Below are 12,808 nucleotides of genomic sequence, written 5' to 3'. Positions count from 1 at the left end.
CAGGCACTTGGAAAGTATTCCCAAATAGTTATTTTAACCAAAATCGAGTATTTCTTTTAGATTTCATATTTTTCAAGTTTTTTCTATATATGCTAAAAGAATCATAAAGGTTGAGGTACAAGTTACACTATTATCCTATTAGGAGTGTGCCTTATTTTATAAAAATTAAAGAGTGTCAGTGATATGTACACCCATTTTCAAGAATTCTAAGCCAAGAAGATAACCAAAACTTCTACTCAAAGATGGTGAATTTTCCTCTTATCGAAGTTTGACACTCTTCTAGATGTTAAGTTTTCAAAAAAATTACATTTTGATCATATTTGATTCAACAAAACTAATCAATAATCATATAATTAGGATAATACATTTGATATAGAATTCATTAATTAATCATCTCTCTTAATTATAATTAATTTATATCTAATCAACTCCCATCCAACTACTTATTGTCTGATTAAATTTAGATTTAAACAAACTCAATCATAGTCGATAGTTTTCCCAAGTTGAGCAAGCTACGGGCCAACTCTAAATATAAGTCACGGGCCCACATGAACTGTGGGAAAAACCTTCATAATCAATTTAAGCCATGATTGCTCTAAAGTTTTGAACCAGTTGCCCTCTTGCAATAAAATTACTAAAGATACCCATCAACATGCAATCTAAATGTGCAAATTCAAGAAAAAGAAGTGTCCCAATCAACATCCAATTTTAAATCTGAAATTCAAGAAAATAAGCTAACTCTTCGTGTCATCACTCGTTGTCATCTATTGCAAACATCCAAAAGATTGGATTACCCATTTGACAGTATATACGAGTAATTCATAGTCATAAAAAATTATGCACCACAATCATAATCTAGTAGGGTATATTTTAGTACAAGTTGTACAAAAAATTCGAACCAATTACATTAGACACGTTTTTGTGAAGCTTACGTTCAGAATCAGACCACCAAAATCTTTTTTATTCAAATCTGATATGATCACAGAATATATCATATAATGGGTATTCTTGCCAATAACAAAATGCACGAATTTAAATTTACTTAAAAAGATAAATCACATAAGCAAGAGTACAAGAAAAATCTAGCTATTTGTTTTTTGCTAATACAGGTACAAGATTTCCCTAGTACAATAATCATGAATACACACGATTTTTGAGATATAATTAGACTTATCTATTACGTTAATTGCATTATCTTCAAGCATAGGCTTCCGCTAATCTTGTTTTATCTTTGTCCCCCTCGTCTTCATCGTCTGCCACGTCATCCTTCTCACTCTCGATTTTTTTTCCCAAACTACCCTTACTCTTTTCGCCAATTTCCAGCCCCTGCAATCCATCGACGCAAGCGTCTCCACTACACTCCGGCAAGCCGGTTCCGACCAACGCATCCGATTTGCACTCCGCATCGCCACCGATGACGGACACCTCGTCGCCTGGGACCTCCGTTAATCCGCTGCCTTTCTCGGTGGCGCAGCCCCCGGTCGGAGCAGTGACGCCTTCGGTTATTCCTACGAGAACATCGGAGGAATCTTCCCATGGATCGTCCACGCAGCGGCCTCCGGATTGATCTTCGTCGTCGGATGCAGAGACGAGTGATCTAACGGCGGATGCGGCTTTCAGAAACGCCTCTTTAATGGACTCCGGCGGCAGGGCGCAGTCTTCAAGGCCGGCATCCTCGAGCCGCGGCGGCTTGATTTTGTCGAGCAACGATTCTGCTGATCTCGCCCCTTCCATTGTGTTATGATTACCTTTCAGAACCCTAGAACTGATAATGATGTAGCGGAGTGTGTGAGAGAGGGAGAGAGAGAGAACTGAAACTATTTAATTCCGTTTTTCACCCTACATCACATTATAAAGAAACGAAGAGTTGGAACAATATGGAAAGGGCGTATATGTAATGAACCTTTTCGAGAAGTCGGTTGGAGAAAGAAGCCGATTCCTTCCAACGGCTAGCTTAAAGGAATTTATAAATAGCTATTTTAGCCCACAATTAGAAGCAAATTGCACTTCTTTCCCATTATATCTTTTATTATTTAAAAAATTATAAATACCTTCCTAAAACTATAAATATTCTATAGATACTTCCTTTGTGGCATCACGTTGGAGAAAATCTTTGTTAGAATATTTGTAATTTTTTTAATAATAAAAAGCATATTTCTAACTATTGCTAACTGCAAAAGACCAACTATAATTTATCCAAAATTTAATAGATTAAGGCTATATTCAGAATGAATGGTTTGAATTTAAACGAATGATTTAAGAAAATAATTTCAAACTTTATTTTGAAAAAGTTTAAAATATATCAATCTTTTTGCAAATTATAATTCAAAATAATAGTAGAAAATTTATAAAATTCTTTTTAATATAAAATCACCCAAACAATTCAAAAGGATTTCTTATTGGAGATTTGGAATCTATTAAATTCAAATGCAACCTAAAGAAATTCTTACAAAGTGTAACGTTTTCTTTAGAGAATTCTTGGAAACAAAATTGAATCAGAATTCAGCAATTGACTGAGAGGCGTCATAACCTGATTTGAGCAAAAAATTTCCATTACATGAGTATTGGGACACAGTTTAACACAAATTGCCTCAAGCCCAGGCAAGAATAAATTCTCAAAAGGTGGTTTCATGAATTTTTACAGATCCAAGTATCTCTATAAGCCGGAGAACTAGAAATTTGGCTCATGTCCAGAATAGAATCAATACTGACACAGCCAAATGTGATAAAGACTACCATCAGACCGCAGAATATAAACAGCAGCATAATGAGGATATGCCAGACAGCCAACTAATCTACAAACAATTAACATATTCCAAAGTTGACACTTAAAAAAAAAATGGAAGGTTTTACTGGGGTCTCCCTCCTGATGCGCTGGAGTAATGCGCCAATTCTCACTGTTGTATTTCTTGAGTATTTCGTAGACCTTCACTACTTGAGCCGGAGGGCTGATGGCCAAATTCACTAGTCGGACCGCTGCACTCGCTTGTGGTTATTTCCACGCTTTCTAATGCCATCTTCCTGAATTTTATAAGGTCCTCTTTGTACTGTATCGTGTCGTAAGAGGCATCATAATCTGAGCTCCCATGAGAATCATATATTGCACTGTGTCCAGGTTGTACGCCCTCGCTCAACTCATCAAGAGATAAGTTTCCTTCCAAAGCACGGATTATCTGTGTTGGGAGAAGGTTCAATTGTTTGCGCGGCATAATTAACTTTAAAATAATGCTGTGATATTGCACTGTTTACCACAAGGATTGGTGCAGAAGAATTGAAGTAGCTCCAAAATAACTAGGTAGGATATTCTTAGCTAACATAATTAGATGTACCTGACTCATCCGGGGCCTGCGTCGAGCCAAATGACGCACACAGACAGAAGCACATGCAACCATCCGGGGCATCTCAATAGAGTCATAATCCTTCTGCAACCTTGGATCAGCCACACTATCAAAGTTGTCACTCTCTAAAGCTTGTGTAAGCAAAGGCCTTGCCTGAATTAATCAAGAAAAAGTTAATTCTGGAGTAATTAGCAGTGGAAGCCTTTCCCCAACTGAAAAACAGCAGGCCCAAATAAAAAAATGAAGAGCAGCACAAGAAACCAAGAAAGAAGAGGCATAATAATTGGAGAAGCTCTATTTCGGGATAAAGGAAATGTCATTGGCATTGTATGCTAGATTATTAGAACCAAGCTGCCTCAGGCCCTCAGTAGAGCCACGACGACCAGCATTATGCTTTGGTTACTTATTGGGCTTCAACGATGGCCTTGGAATACACAAGCAAACAAGCCCATCTCGCTGAAAGTACTTCACAAATTCAAACCAGAAATGTTCAAAATATCACCTCCACATCTTTCCATAATTCACTTCACAATTTCCAGATTTCTAGTATTATCTCCCTCGCCGACTTCCATTATTAACCTATAACCTACCAGCATCACAGTTTCTCACAGAACTTGTCACTAGCTTTTGGTTTCTCCTTATCCAGTCTTTTTTTAGCTTCTCTAGGTCTATTGCACTTCATATGCATACTCAAGCCAATATCTACTGAACAAACTACTGCATAATTGCCCCAATCCAGAGAAATTTAACACAAAAAGTTTCAGGGGAAGAGAAAAGACTCATTGTTTCTCATAGTCTTTTTCAATTGTAAAATAACATTGTACAATTGAAGAAATTATCTCACCCAATCAACAATATTATCATCAAGGTAGTTTTGTGATTTATCAATTGGCCGACGGCCAGTGATCAACTCCAAAAGCACAACACCAAATGAGAAGACATCTGACTTATCCGTCAGCTTCCCAGTAAGAGCATATTCTGGAGCTAAATAACTGCAAATGATGAGCCAATAAGAACAAACATGTTGAAAACCAGAAAGTCAAAATTTTGGAGAAACGAGGGAAAATAGAAAGCAAATTTCCAGTAGCTTACCCAAATGTTCCCATAACCCGAGTAGAGACATGAGTATCAGTATCTGAATAGAACCTTGCAAGCCCGAAATCTGCAACCTGGTTTAAAATACCCAAGCATAGATAATGATTAGGTACTATAGAAAGATAATTCTGATCCAGATGAGCATAAAGTTTGTTGTGTTGACAACTAGATAAATGAAGCACACTTGGCTGATTTAAATTTTAACACTATACAAACACTACTTTTTTCACAGAACATGGACTCAACTTGAAACGGGAGAATATAACACTCAAGTGTAAGTTAATATTTCCTTCTTGATTTTATAGAAACAAACAGAACCAACATTTCAACTTAGAATGTTATAATTTTAGCAATGCCCTTTTGTTTTCCCAACAAAGTCCAGATTTTAGAAAAACAAAAGCAAGGAAAATGAAGGTTGCTTCTTGTTCTATGGCTTTCACAAGATTGAGTTCATTTTAGAGGGTTGCACCAGAAGACATTATCCTATTTAATGGAATTTTATCCTAAATAACCATATACATAATGACTTTTGACCAACAGAGTTATTTGAAGCTAAATCAAAACTGAAACTTGGCAAAGGCATCACAGGCTTCCATTCCTCATCTACAGAATATGTGGAATTGTTGGCTAGCTTCTTTACTACACATTCCTCTTCATTGACAAAGCAGGACAAAAAAATTTGCTCTGGTGTAGGAAGCGGCAAGTCAAATAAGTTAGTCTTAGGAAAAAAGATCAATCTGACTAAAGATATTTTCTTCCTTCATTTTGCATATCCCCTGATCTTCTCCTGCTTCTAGTCTCTCTGCTAAGTATTCACTTTTCTAAAATTTAAGCAATATAAGATTTTTCTTCATTCTACAATGCATACTTCTTATGGTACCACTACCTTCGGGCGATTGAATTCTTCCCTTTCAGGTGTAGACTTACTATTTTAAAAGACATATTTAACTGTTAAGTGCTGATTTCCAATAAGTTTATAGTTCAGCTGTCTTTGTTAATTCAAGACAGCCATTTATTCTCCAGTTTCTGAAAAAAAAAACCATACTAAATTGCATCCATCCTTAGGTCCATCAACTCCAATATCATTGCCAGAATCGAGTGATCGGTGACAGCATAATGAAAGGAGACTGATGACAACTTTACAGACGCATGCACACCTTTGCCTCAAAATTGTCATCAAGAAGAATGTTCGCGGACTTGATATCACGATGTATGATCTTAGGATGACCTGCATATGTCATTAAAATTTCAATATGAATTGAATCTATACTAATATAAAAAGAAAAGGCACTCCACGCTCACAATCGGCTGTTAACGAGACCGTCACACCACTTTTGTAAAGTAAAAGATACCCTTCATAATAAAAATAACTAACGTATTCAACTTTTCAAAATTTTCATTAAGTAATAAAGTATTTTCTTTCTTTCTTTTTATTAATGTAATGTACTGCTTTATATGTCTATTCTTATTTATAATATATTTTAAAGCGTGAAAGATTATTTATTATATGCAAGTATGAACGACGTGTCACAACAACTAGTCTTTAAAAAAACTAAGTAGGGACATAGCACATGACAAAGAGAATTACTCAGGAGAAAACTCACAGTCCTCATGCAAATATGCCAATCCTCTTGCAGAGCCCAGGGCAATTTTCATCCTAGTAGCCCAGTTTATTGGAGGCCTCCCCTTCCCTGCAGTTTTTGTCTTTTTGGTAAGACACAAATTTATGGATGAGATGGAACTTGAACGCACAATACATGAGAATGACAAATACAAATAATTACATAATCACTTTTCGTACCTAAATTCGAGAAAACAAACAAAATGTTGCTAGGGGGGAGGAGAAGGAAAAAAAAAAGCTCTTTTAATAAAATACTGTAGCAACACGTGAAAGGAAAACCAAGTTGCACAATACCACTAAATCATTTTAGTCGTGTGATCAATGTAGCCATGTAACAAATTACCAGGATAACTAAAAGACCTTTAATAGTATCCCATTCCATGTGTATCTGATATTATGAGCTGAACATTGGACACCTCAACTCAAGGGAAGGAAATTAAATTAGACCAATGTTGTGCCATATAGGTTAATTAACAGTTCATATTACCTGTAAAAATAGCAGGATAATATGGATAATGCACAGGGGTGATGGCACCTACTCATAATATCAGATTGCTTATGTTTTAGGTGGCTCCATTAGTCGATAGCACACTAAACTGTTTCTGTTACCTATGCCTTAGTAGAGGATTCCGGTTATACTGACCATTGCTAGAATGGAGATCCCAAAATGTTATAACTTTTTTTTTCCCATAATTTCCTGGAAACTGGATGCCTTTTAAACAACAGGTCCTGCAATCTAGGGCTTCTATACAAATTGATTTTTTTTTTGGACAGTTATGGATTTAAAAAAGGAAAATTTCATAGACCATACTACCCTAGACATGCATTTTTACGTCTCATGTAGCTAAAACTTAATTTTCTGGGAACTACCACGGATTTATTAAGTCAAATTCCATCTGGGCTTACCATGTAAGTGAAAATCCAAGGTATGATTTGGAACGTATTCGTATACTAACAACCTTTGCGTCCCTGACATGCAATGACCAACCAGTGATACTAGATGCTTGTGATGGACACGACTTATAGTCTCGACCTCTGCCTGAAATTCGCGCTCCCCTTGACCACTTCCAACCTTTAATTGCTTAATTGCAACCACTTTTCCATCAGAAAGCACTCCCTTATGAACATATCCAAAGCCACCTTGCCCAAGGAGGTTGGTGCTAGAGAAATTGTCTGTTGCAAGTGCAAGTTCCTCATATGTGAACGTTGTTTTTGTTAAAGCCAAACTAGTGTCAGGAGCTGCTTGTGGAGTAGCCTTTGCCAAGTTCAGGCTGCTACCAAAGAAGGGTGGTGCTGGTGGAGTAGATCCATCCATTGAAGACGATTGAGAATTTGATAAAATGCCGGGTGGAGGAGCGGGCTTTGGCAATCCAAAGACATTACCAGTTGGCGGTGGAGCAGGCTGTTGCAGGTTGTGCTGTGGACCACAAAAAGGGTCATCTATAAACGCAAAGGAGTTATATTAACTGACTGCATTGAAAAACAAAAACAACAGAGAGGTGGTGCTGGGAATTAGAAAAGAACAAATAAATATTCCTGTCATTCTTTAAACCACTCAACGACGGACTGAGCCCTGCTCTGTAGTAATATACATTTGAACCATCATGGACAGAATGACAACACAGAGCAAACTTTAGAAATTTTACTAATTGTACTGATCTTAGTTGCATCTTTGCAATTGTTATGCTCTAGCTTACATTATTTTCCATGAGAAGGAACAGAGAGTGCTAACAAAAGTTACCTCTACTACAAAGTCATCCAAAGTATCATTTGCAAGGTCTATTGTACTAGGAATGAAGAAACTATCAGGCAGACAGGAACCATGAGACTGGGAGATTCAGGAGTTAATAGCATGAGACTAGTCTATATAAAATAGGGAAGCCAATATTATTAAATTAACAAGATACAAGACAGTTTCAGCAGAATATCAAGTCATGGCAGGATAATGATGCATGACCACAATTTCAAACTTGAGGAATTCCGTGCCGTCCATGAACATAATCCAAATCCAGAATTTAAAATAACAATATGAAACTTAATCCTAAACTATCTGAATAGTGCACACACTCAAGTGTTTGTCTGTATTAAGTCAAACAATAAAGACAAAATACAAAAGAAAATCCCAAAACTTTGTAAAAATTTATTGGGCAGTAAAGACACAATACCAAGCTACCAATCATCAGTTCCCCAGCATCCAGAAACAAAGCAAAAGAACCTTCCTCAACCGAGAACGGAAAATTTCATGCTAAATATACAAAGTTTATTAACCTTTGGGCCCCTGTGGCTGTGGTGGAGCATAAGCAAACCCGGCCATCCCAAGGAGCTTCCTCTTCCTCCTCTTGTACCAAATGACAAATATACCCACGCAAACCAGCACAATCGCCCCACCTATCCCTATCCCCACTCCCAGCGCCAGCAATGTTGTCCTGTTGCTTGATCCCGGCGGAGGAATAGCCACCCCCGGCGGAGTTCCATTCTCGGGAAGAGGCGGAGGGAACAGAAGAACAGCCGGCGACGGCGGCCCAGGCGGCGCCGGTGGTGATATCGGACCAGGAGCAGCTCCAGGCGACGGCGAAGACATTGCGCAAATGAGTTCAGCGTTTCAGATTCCTTTCGTTTCAGATTCCGTTTTGATACTGCTCTTTTCTTTTCCTGTTTCCGTTGATTTTCAATTGCTTTTTCTTGGATTGTTTATCAGAGAGAGAGAGAGAGAGAGAGTCAGTTGGAGTACCGAGAAGCAGCTTTAACACATGGAGCAAAACAGTAGTGCTTGAGCATGGAAAGTGCACCCACACGGCGTCGTATAAGCTCTTTTCGCGGCTGAGAGCTGAGTGGACAGAGTGACAGGTCCGAGGAGAATGAGGTGACGTCGTTTCATGGACCCCAGCATTTCAGCTCATTCCCATTTTAAAATGGGATATTTCTGCAAGCTTCCTTTTACACGCGAGGATGTAATTATGGTACGTACGTACGATTACGAATACAAATACGAATACTCTACTATTACTACTACTTTACAGTGTACACTATACATATATTGGAGTTGGCATTTCAACGAGGTATACGGTAATACCCGTGTATATATAGCCTATTACGTCCTTGTCGCGAGCAAGTGATCAAGTCTCTGCCCTCATTCGTATTCTCCACTTCTTTTTTTGTTGTTGAAAAATTATTAATATTTTTTTAATTTAATAGCTCTTTAACAATTAATTTAATTTATTCGTCTTTATTAAATTTTCATTTCTTATTTGTAATAAATTAATCAAAATATTCTTGTAAACTATAAATTAAATTTATAAATTGTTTTGAAATTTTTTTATAAAAGTGGATAACTTTTTTTTAATTTTTTTCATCTACACCGTCCAATCTTTTTATAATTTGTTAATTTAAATAAAAATATAACAAGAATAAAATTAACAAATTCCAAGCTTCATTCGAGAATAACAAAATTTCATCAAATATCAAAAGGATATTGATAATTTTCATATTATCAAAAATATTCATAATTATAGTAAACCTCATTAATTTAGTGTAATTTATCCTAATAAATAAGATGACAAAAATGGTGATTAAAAAGTATACTTTTTGATCTTGATTCGCTTCCGCTTTATGCATATATATATATATAGATATACATATACTATTAATTTTTTTTTGAGTAATATAATTATACTATTAATTAAAACACTTTAATATTCCTCAAGGGTTATTACTCTCCTACCTAATCTATTTATTTCCAATTAAAATCAATATATTGATTAATGAAAATTATTATATTAAGTAAATAGATACATAAAATTGATGGTCCTTATTATATACATATATATATACAAATTTTCTGTATATTCAGTAAAATATTTTATACACGTAAAGTATGTATATAAACATAAAGAAACGACTTACAGCCAATTGTACAAGCAAAATGCAGCATCAAATCAAACCCACAAATCTTTTTCTAAGTTAAATTGATGATCACTAGTAATAACAAGATTTTTGCGACAGTCAAACCATTAAAAAATAGGCCACTTTGTGTAAAGTTTGAATGGCTCTAACATTAGCAGAAGTGCTAAGTCACACAATAAATGTTAACAACTAATAACAAATGAACTACCTACTGTACATGTCGAATAATATCGAATATCTACCTCCTAACCCCCCCCCCCCCCCTTCTCTGGCTTGGTTAATATTCCAGAGAACAAAATAGCCTCATTTGCCACAGAATCACAAATTCAGCAAGTTCTTATAGATTTGTCCCCCGCTGTGTATGCCTACAGCTAAATCCCTCAAAAAGATGGTCTTTTCACCTGACCTTTCAGCCACTTTCCTCGCCTCTATCAGCATTTGATCGAGCAGATGTGCATTCAACAGCCTGCGTAGACTTTCAGGTGCAAGTGCGGCAATCTTGTCAGCAATATCAATGGTGCTACACGAAGAATCCAACGCAAAGCCACATATCAAACCGTCCTCCCCTTGGTCACTCGCCTTCTTCTGAAGAATCATTGCAAGCTCTTCAGGAGTCAAGTCATCAAATTGTAACCGGGCTGAGAACCTTTTGTACAATTCATTGTTGAACTTCATGTATTGATTTAAAGCCTTGTACGTTCCAGCAAATATGATTGATATGTCTCCCTCATCCATTGCAGCTATGATCTCATCCACGAGCTTTGAGTTAATGGGATCTTCTTCATCTATGTTCACAAGCAGTACACCTCCTTTTGCATCTTTCATCTGATGACCAACAAGATTTTTTCTTATCCAGTGTAATTTTTTAAATCAAAAGTCAACATGAGTCTGATACTTCATGTAACAGTTATTTACCTTCTTATTTCCTTGCATTTCAGTCACAGCGTAAGAAGATAGAGCTCGAGACAAATAAAAAAGTTTACCAAGAATTCGCGCTACGGTGGACTTGCCTGTCAACATACATGTAAATTTTAGGAAATATAGATAATAGACGAAATAATGAAAAGTTCTCCAGGCAAACATAATGTTTGACAAATTAATGAATGTATAAGAAACATTACTCTAATCACCATCCTGAAATATTTTATACTTTCTTCAAACATTTGAGTTTACTAACCTAGCAACAGCAAAACCTTTTTCATTCATGTACTTTTTTCCAGTGAAACAGTTGCGAGTAAGACTTTTAAGTTATCTTTCATTTGCTACGAATATACCAATTCTTTCTATGCCTTTTCAACTAATCCTTTCAGTGATAAATTTTCTCATGAACTCTTCTATATGACAACTGCAGCCATTATGGATGCTAACAGAATTCCACATCATAGCATAATAAGAAAATAAGAGCAACACTGTTTATCCCTTTTTGTTCTTTGTGCTTTTCTAGCAAATCAATTGCCAGCAAGGGTAAAAGATTCTTTCTTAGTTTCTAAGAAGATTTACTAAAATATATCAAAACCACATCATTCCTTTCCAGTATGGATGCTATTCCCAGTGTACTTTTAACTTCTAAGAAATCATCTGTAACTAAGATATTAACTTATGAACAAACTTTTTCCTGCTTTTCTAAGTATTTTCTTTAATTGTTTTGGCCCCTAAATTTTCTAACAAAGCATATGTACTTGGGTCGTGATAAGATCAACAATTACTGCAAGGGAATTCAGAGAATCACAAGAAATCATCAGCATCCTAATCGATATCAGTCAATATCTACAAATAAAGTGTATTGCTTATAGAAATAGTAAAATTTCCATTCAGAATCCACCCCTCTTCCCCAAAACTAATTCTTCTTCTTTCCTTCTATGTTTTTGAAAATCCACCCCTCTCCCCAAAAAACTCATTCTTCTTCTTTCCTTCTATGTCTTTGAAAATCCACTAAAGGAAACCTTCATATCCCTATCCAAATACCAAAATTCCACAGCTAGCAATTACCGATAAACTGCAATAACCTCTGAATCATCATTAATTGTCTAATTTAATTGCCAGAAAACTCAGTCGCAAACTTTTCTCCTTAATTACTATAAGCCCTCCATAAAGCGAATTAATTAACGCACAACAATGCATGCGATCATTTAGATATAAAACGTTCCCCTGTAAGCTTAAAACGGCGATAACACAGTGAACAAATCATAACGGGCGTGAATTCAGAGCTATACCTGTTCCATTATTCCCTACGAACACCATGTGAAAGGGTTTTGGGGGCAGCACCTTGAGCCCATCACTGGCATCCTTCTCTGCAACAATTATTTTCTCCACAATTGCCTCTAAGTGCCTCTTGATCTCCCGCAATCCCACAATACTTGATATTTCATGCTTAACCTCATCCAGCTGTTGGAATTGAAATTAAAACAAAAACACAAAAAATCGAAAAAATTCGAGTACAAGTGACCAAAAAAGAGAATCGTGGAATCGAAGAGAGCATACTGTTGGGACATCTTCGTAGAACGTATCGGACAGAAGAACCGACATCTTCTGCGTTCGTCCGTCTCCGTTTCGATGGAAGAGGAATTCGTTGACGGAATCAATAACTGAGGAACTACGTACTATTCATTGCGATTGCAGAGAAAAAAAAAAAAGCAGTGTGAAGGGAGGGCTGTCTTTTTCCCAGTCTAATTTAGGTTTATCCCTGCCCCTGGAAACGTCGTCGTTTTTCTTGTAGTTTTCCAACCTCTCCAACATAAATATTAAATCCACTACGTGCCGAGTTGTTTTTCCCTTGCTGGACTCATTTTCCATCTTTTCCTGCAAAATTTGTTTTGTTTTTTTATTTTTCCCCATTTATTACTATTTGCCG

The 12,808-nt window shown here is 36.4% G+C and overlaps 3 protein-coding genes and 1 long non-coding RNA gene across 5 annotated transcripts; 1 reads left to right on the top strand and 3 right to left on the bottom strand.

Annotated features, from left to right (window-relative positions):
- Window positions 1–1,015: 1,015 nt before the first annotated feature.
- On the bottom strand, window positions 1,016–1,925 carry LOC105157638 (uncharacterized). Its single transcript, XM_011074060.3, has one exon. It carries the CDS (start codon window positions 1,732–1,734, stop codon window positions 1,198–1,200), a length of 537 nt encoding a protein of 178 aa, XP_011072362.1. The 5' UTR covers window positions 1,735–1,925; the 3' UTR covers window positions 1,016–1,197.
- Window positions 1,926–2,575: 650 nt separating this feature from the next.
- Window positions 2,576–8,635, bottom strand: LOC105157637 (proline-rich receptor-like protein kinase PERK1). 2 transcript variants are annotated; one of them, XM_011074058.3, is made up of 8 exons: window positions 8,323–8,635; window positions 6,961–7,494; window positions 6,038–6,124; window positions 5,591–5,661; window positions 4,431–4,507; window positions 4,183–4,330; window positions 3,330–3,491; window positions 2,576–3,173 (listed from the first exon to the last, which is right to left on the bottom strand). In XM_011074058.3, exons 1-8 carry the CDS (start codon window positions 8,633–8,635, stop codon window positions 2,895–2,897), a joined length of 1,671 nt encoding a protein of 556 aa, XP_011072360.1. In that variant the 3' UTR covers window positions 2,576–2,894. The 2 variants fall into 2 exon arrangements, with proteins under 2 accessions (XP_011072360.1, XP_011072361.1); XM_011074059.3 differs by having other exon boundaries at window positions 6,961–7,471; window positions 8,323–8,464.
- Window positions 8,518–9,174, top strand: LOC110011740 (uncharacterized). Its single transcript, XR_002286811.2, has 2 exons — window positions 8,518–8,646; window positions 8,753–9,174. It is a non-coding gene; the product is annotated as an uncharacterized LOC110011740 (long non-coding RNA).
- An 803-nt stretch (window positions 9,175–9,977) lies between these two features.
- Window positions 9,978–12,636, bottom strand: LOC105157635 (uncharacterized). Its single transcript, XM_011074057.3, has 4 exons — window positions 12,439–12,636; window positions 12,171–12,342; window positions 10,873–10,967; window positions 9,978–10,782 (listed from the first exon to the last, which is right to left on the bottom strand). The coding sequence occupies exons 1-4, from the start codon at window positions 12,481–12,483 to the stop codon at window positions 10,276–10,278; spliced, it is 819 nt and encodes a 272-aa protein (XP_011072359.1). The 5' UTR covers window positions 12,484–12,636; the 3' UTR covers window positions 9,978–10,275.
- Window positions 12,637–12,808: the final 172 nt, after the last annotated feature.

Source organism: Sesamum indicum, linkage group LG3 (assembly GCF_026168435.1).
Source record: "Sesamum indicum cultivar Baizhima isolate 11 linkage group LG3, ASM2616843v1, whole genome shotgun sequence".
Lineage (NCBI taxonomy): Eukaryota > Viridiplantae > Streptophyta > Magnoliopsida > Lamiales > Pedaliaceae > Sesamum > Sesamum indicum.
This window is presented reverse-complemented; position numbering and strand designations above follow the sequence as displayed.

What these genes read in the sequence shown, in the direction of transcription:
- LOC105157637 (XM_011074058.3), bottom strand. Translation starts at nt 8,635, where the DNA reads ATGTCTTCGCCGTCGCCTGGAGCTGCTCCTGGTCCGATATCACCACCG. An exon ending in CTTGGATTTTCACTTACATG is followed by an intron (nt 6,125 to 6,960) that starts GTAAGCCCAGAT and finishes CAAAAACTGCAG; the next exon opens with GGAAGGGGAGGCCTCCAATA. An exon ending in ATGACAATTTTGAGGCAAAG is followed by an intron (nt 4,508 to 5,590) that starts GTGTGCATGCGT and finishes ATTTTAAACCAG; the next exon opens with GTTGCAGATTTCGGGCTTGC.
- LOC105157638 (XM_011074060.3), bottom strand. Translation starts at nt 1,734, where the DNA reads ATGGAAGGGGCGAGATCAGCAGAATCGTTGCTCGACAAAATCAAGCCG.
- LOC105157635 (XM_011074057.3), bottom strand. Translation starts at nt 12,483, where the DNA reads ATGTCGGTTCTTCTGTCCGATACGTTCTACGAAGATGTCCCAACA. An exon ending in TCTACGAAGATGTCCCAACA is followed by an intron (nt 12,343 to 12,438) that starts GTATGCTCTCTT and finishes CAATTCCAACAG; the next exon opens with CTGGATGAGGTTAAGCATGA. An exon ending in AAATGCAAGGAAATAAGAAG is followed by an intron (nt 10,783 to 10,872) that starts GTAAATAACTGT and finishes GTTGGTCATCAG; the next exon opens with ATGAAAGATGCAAAAGGAGG.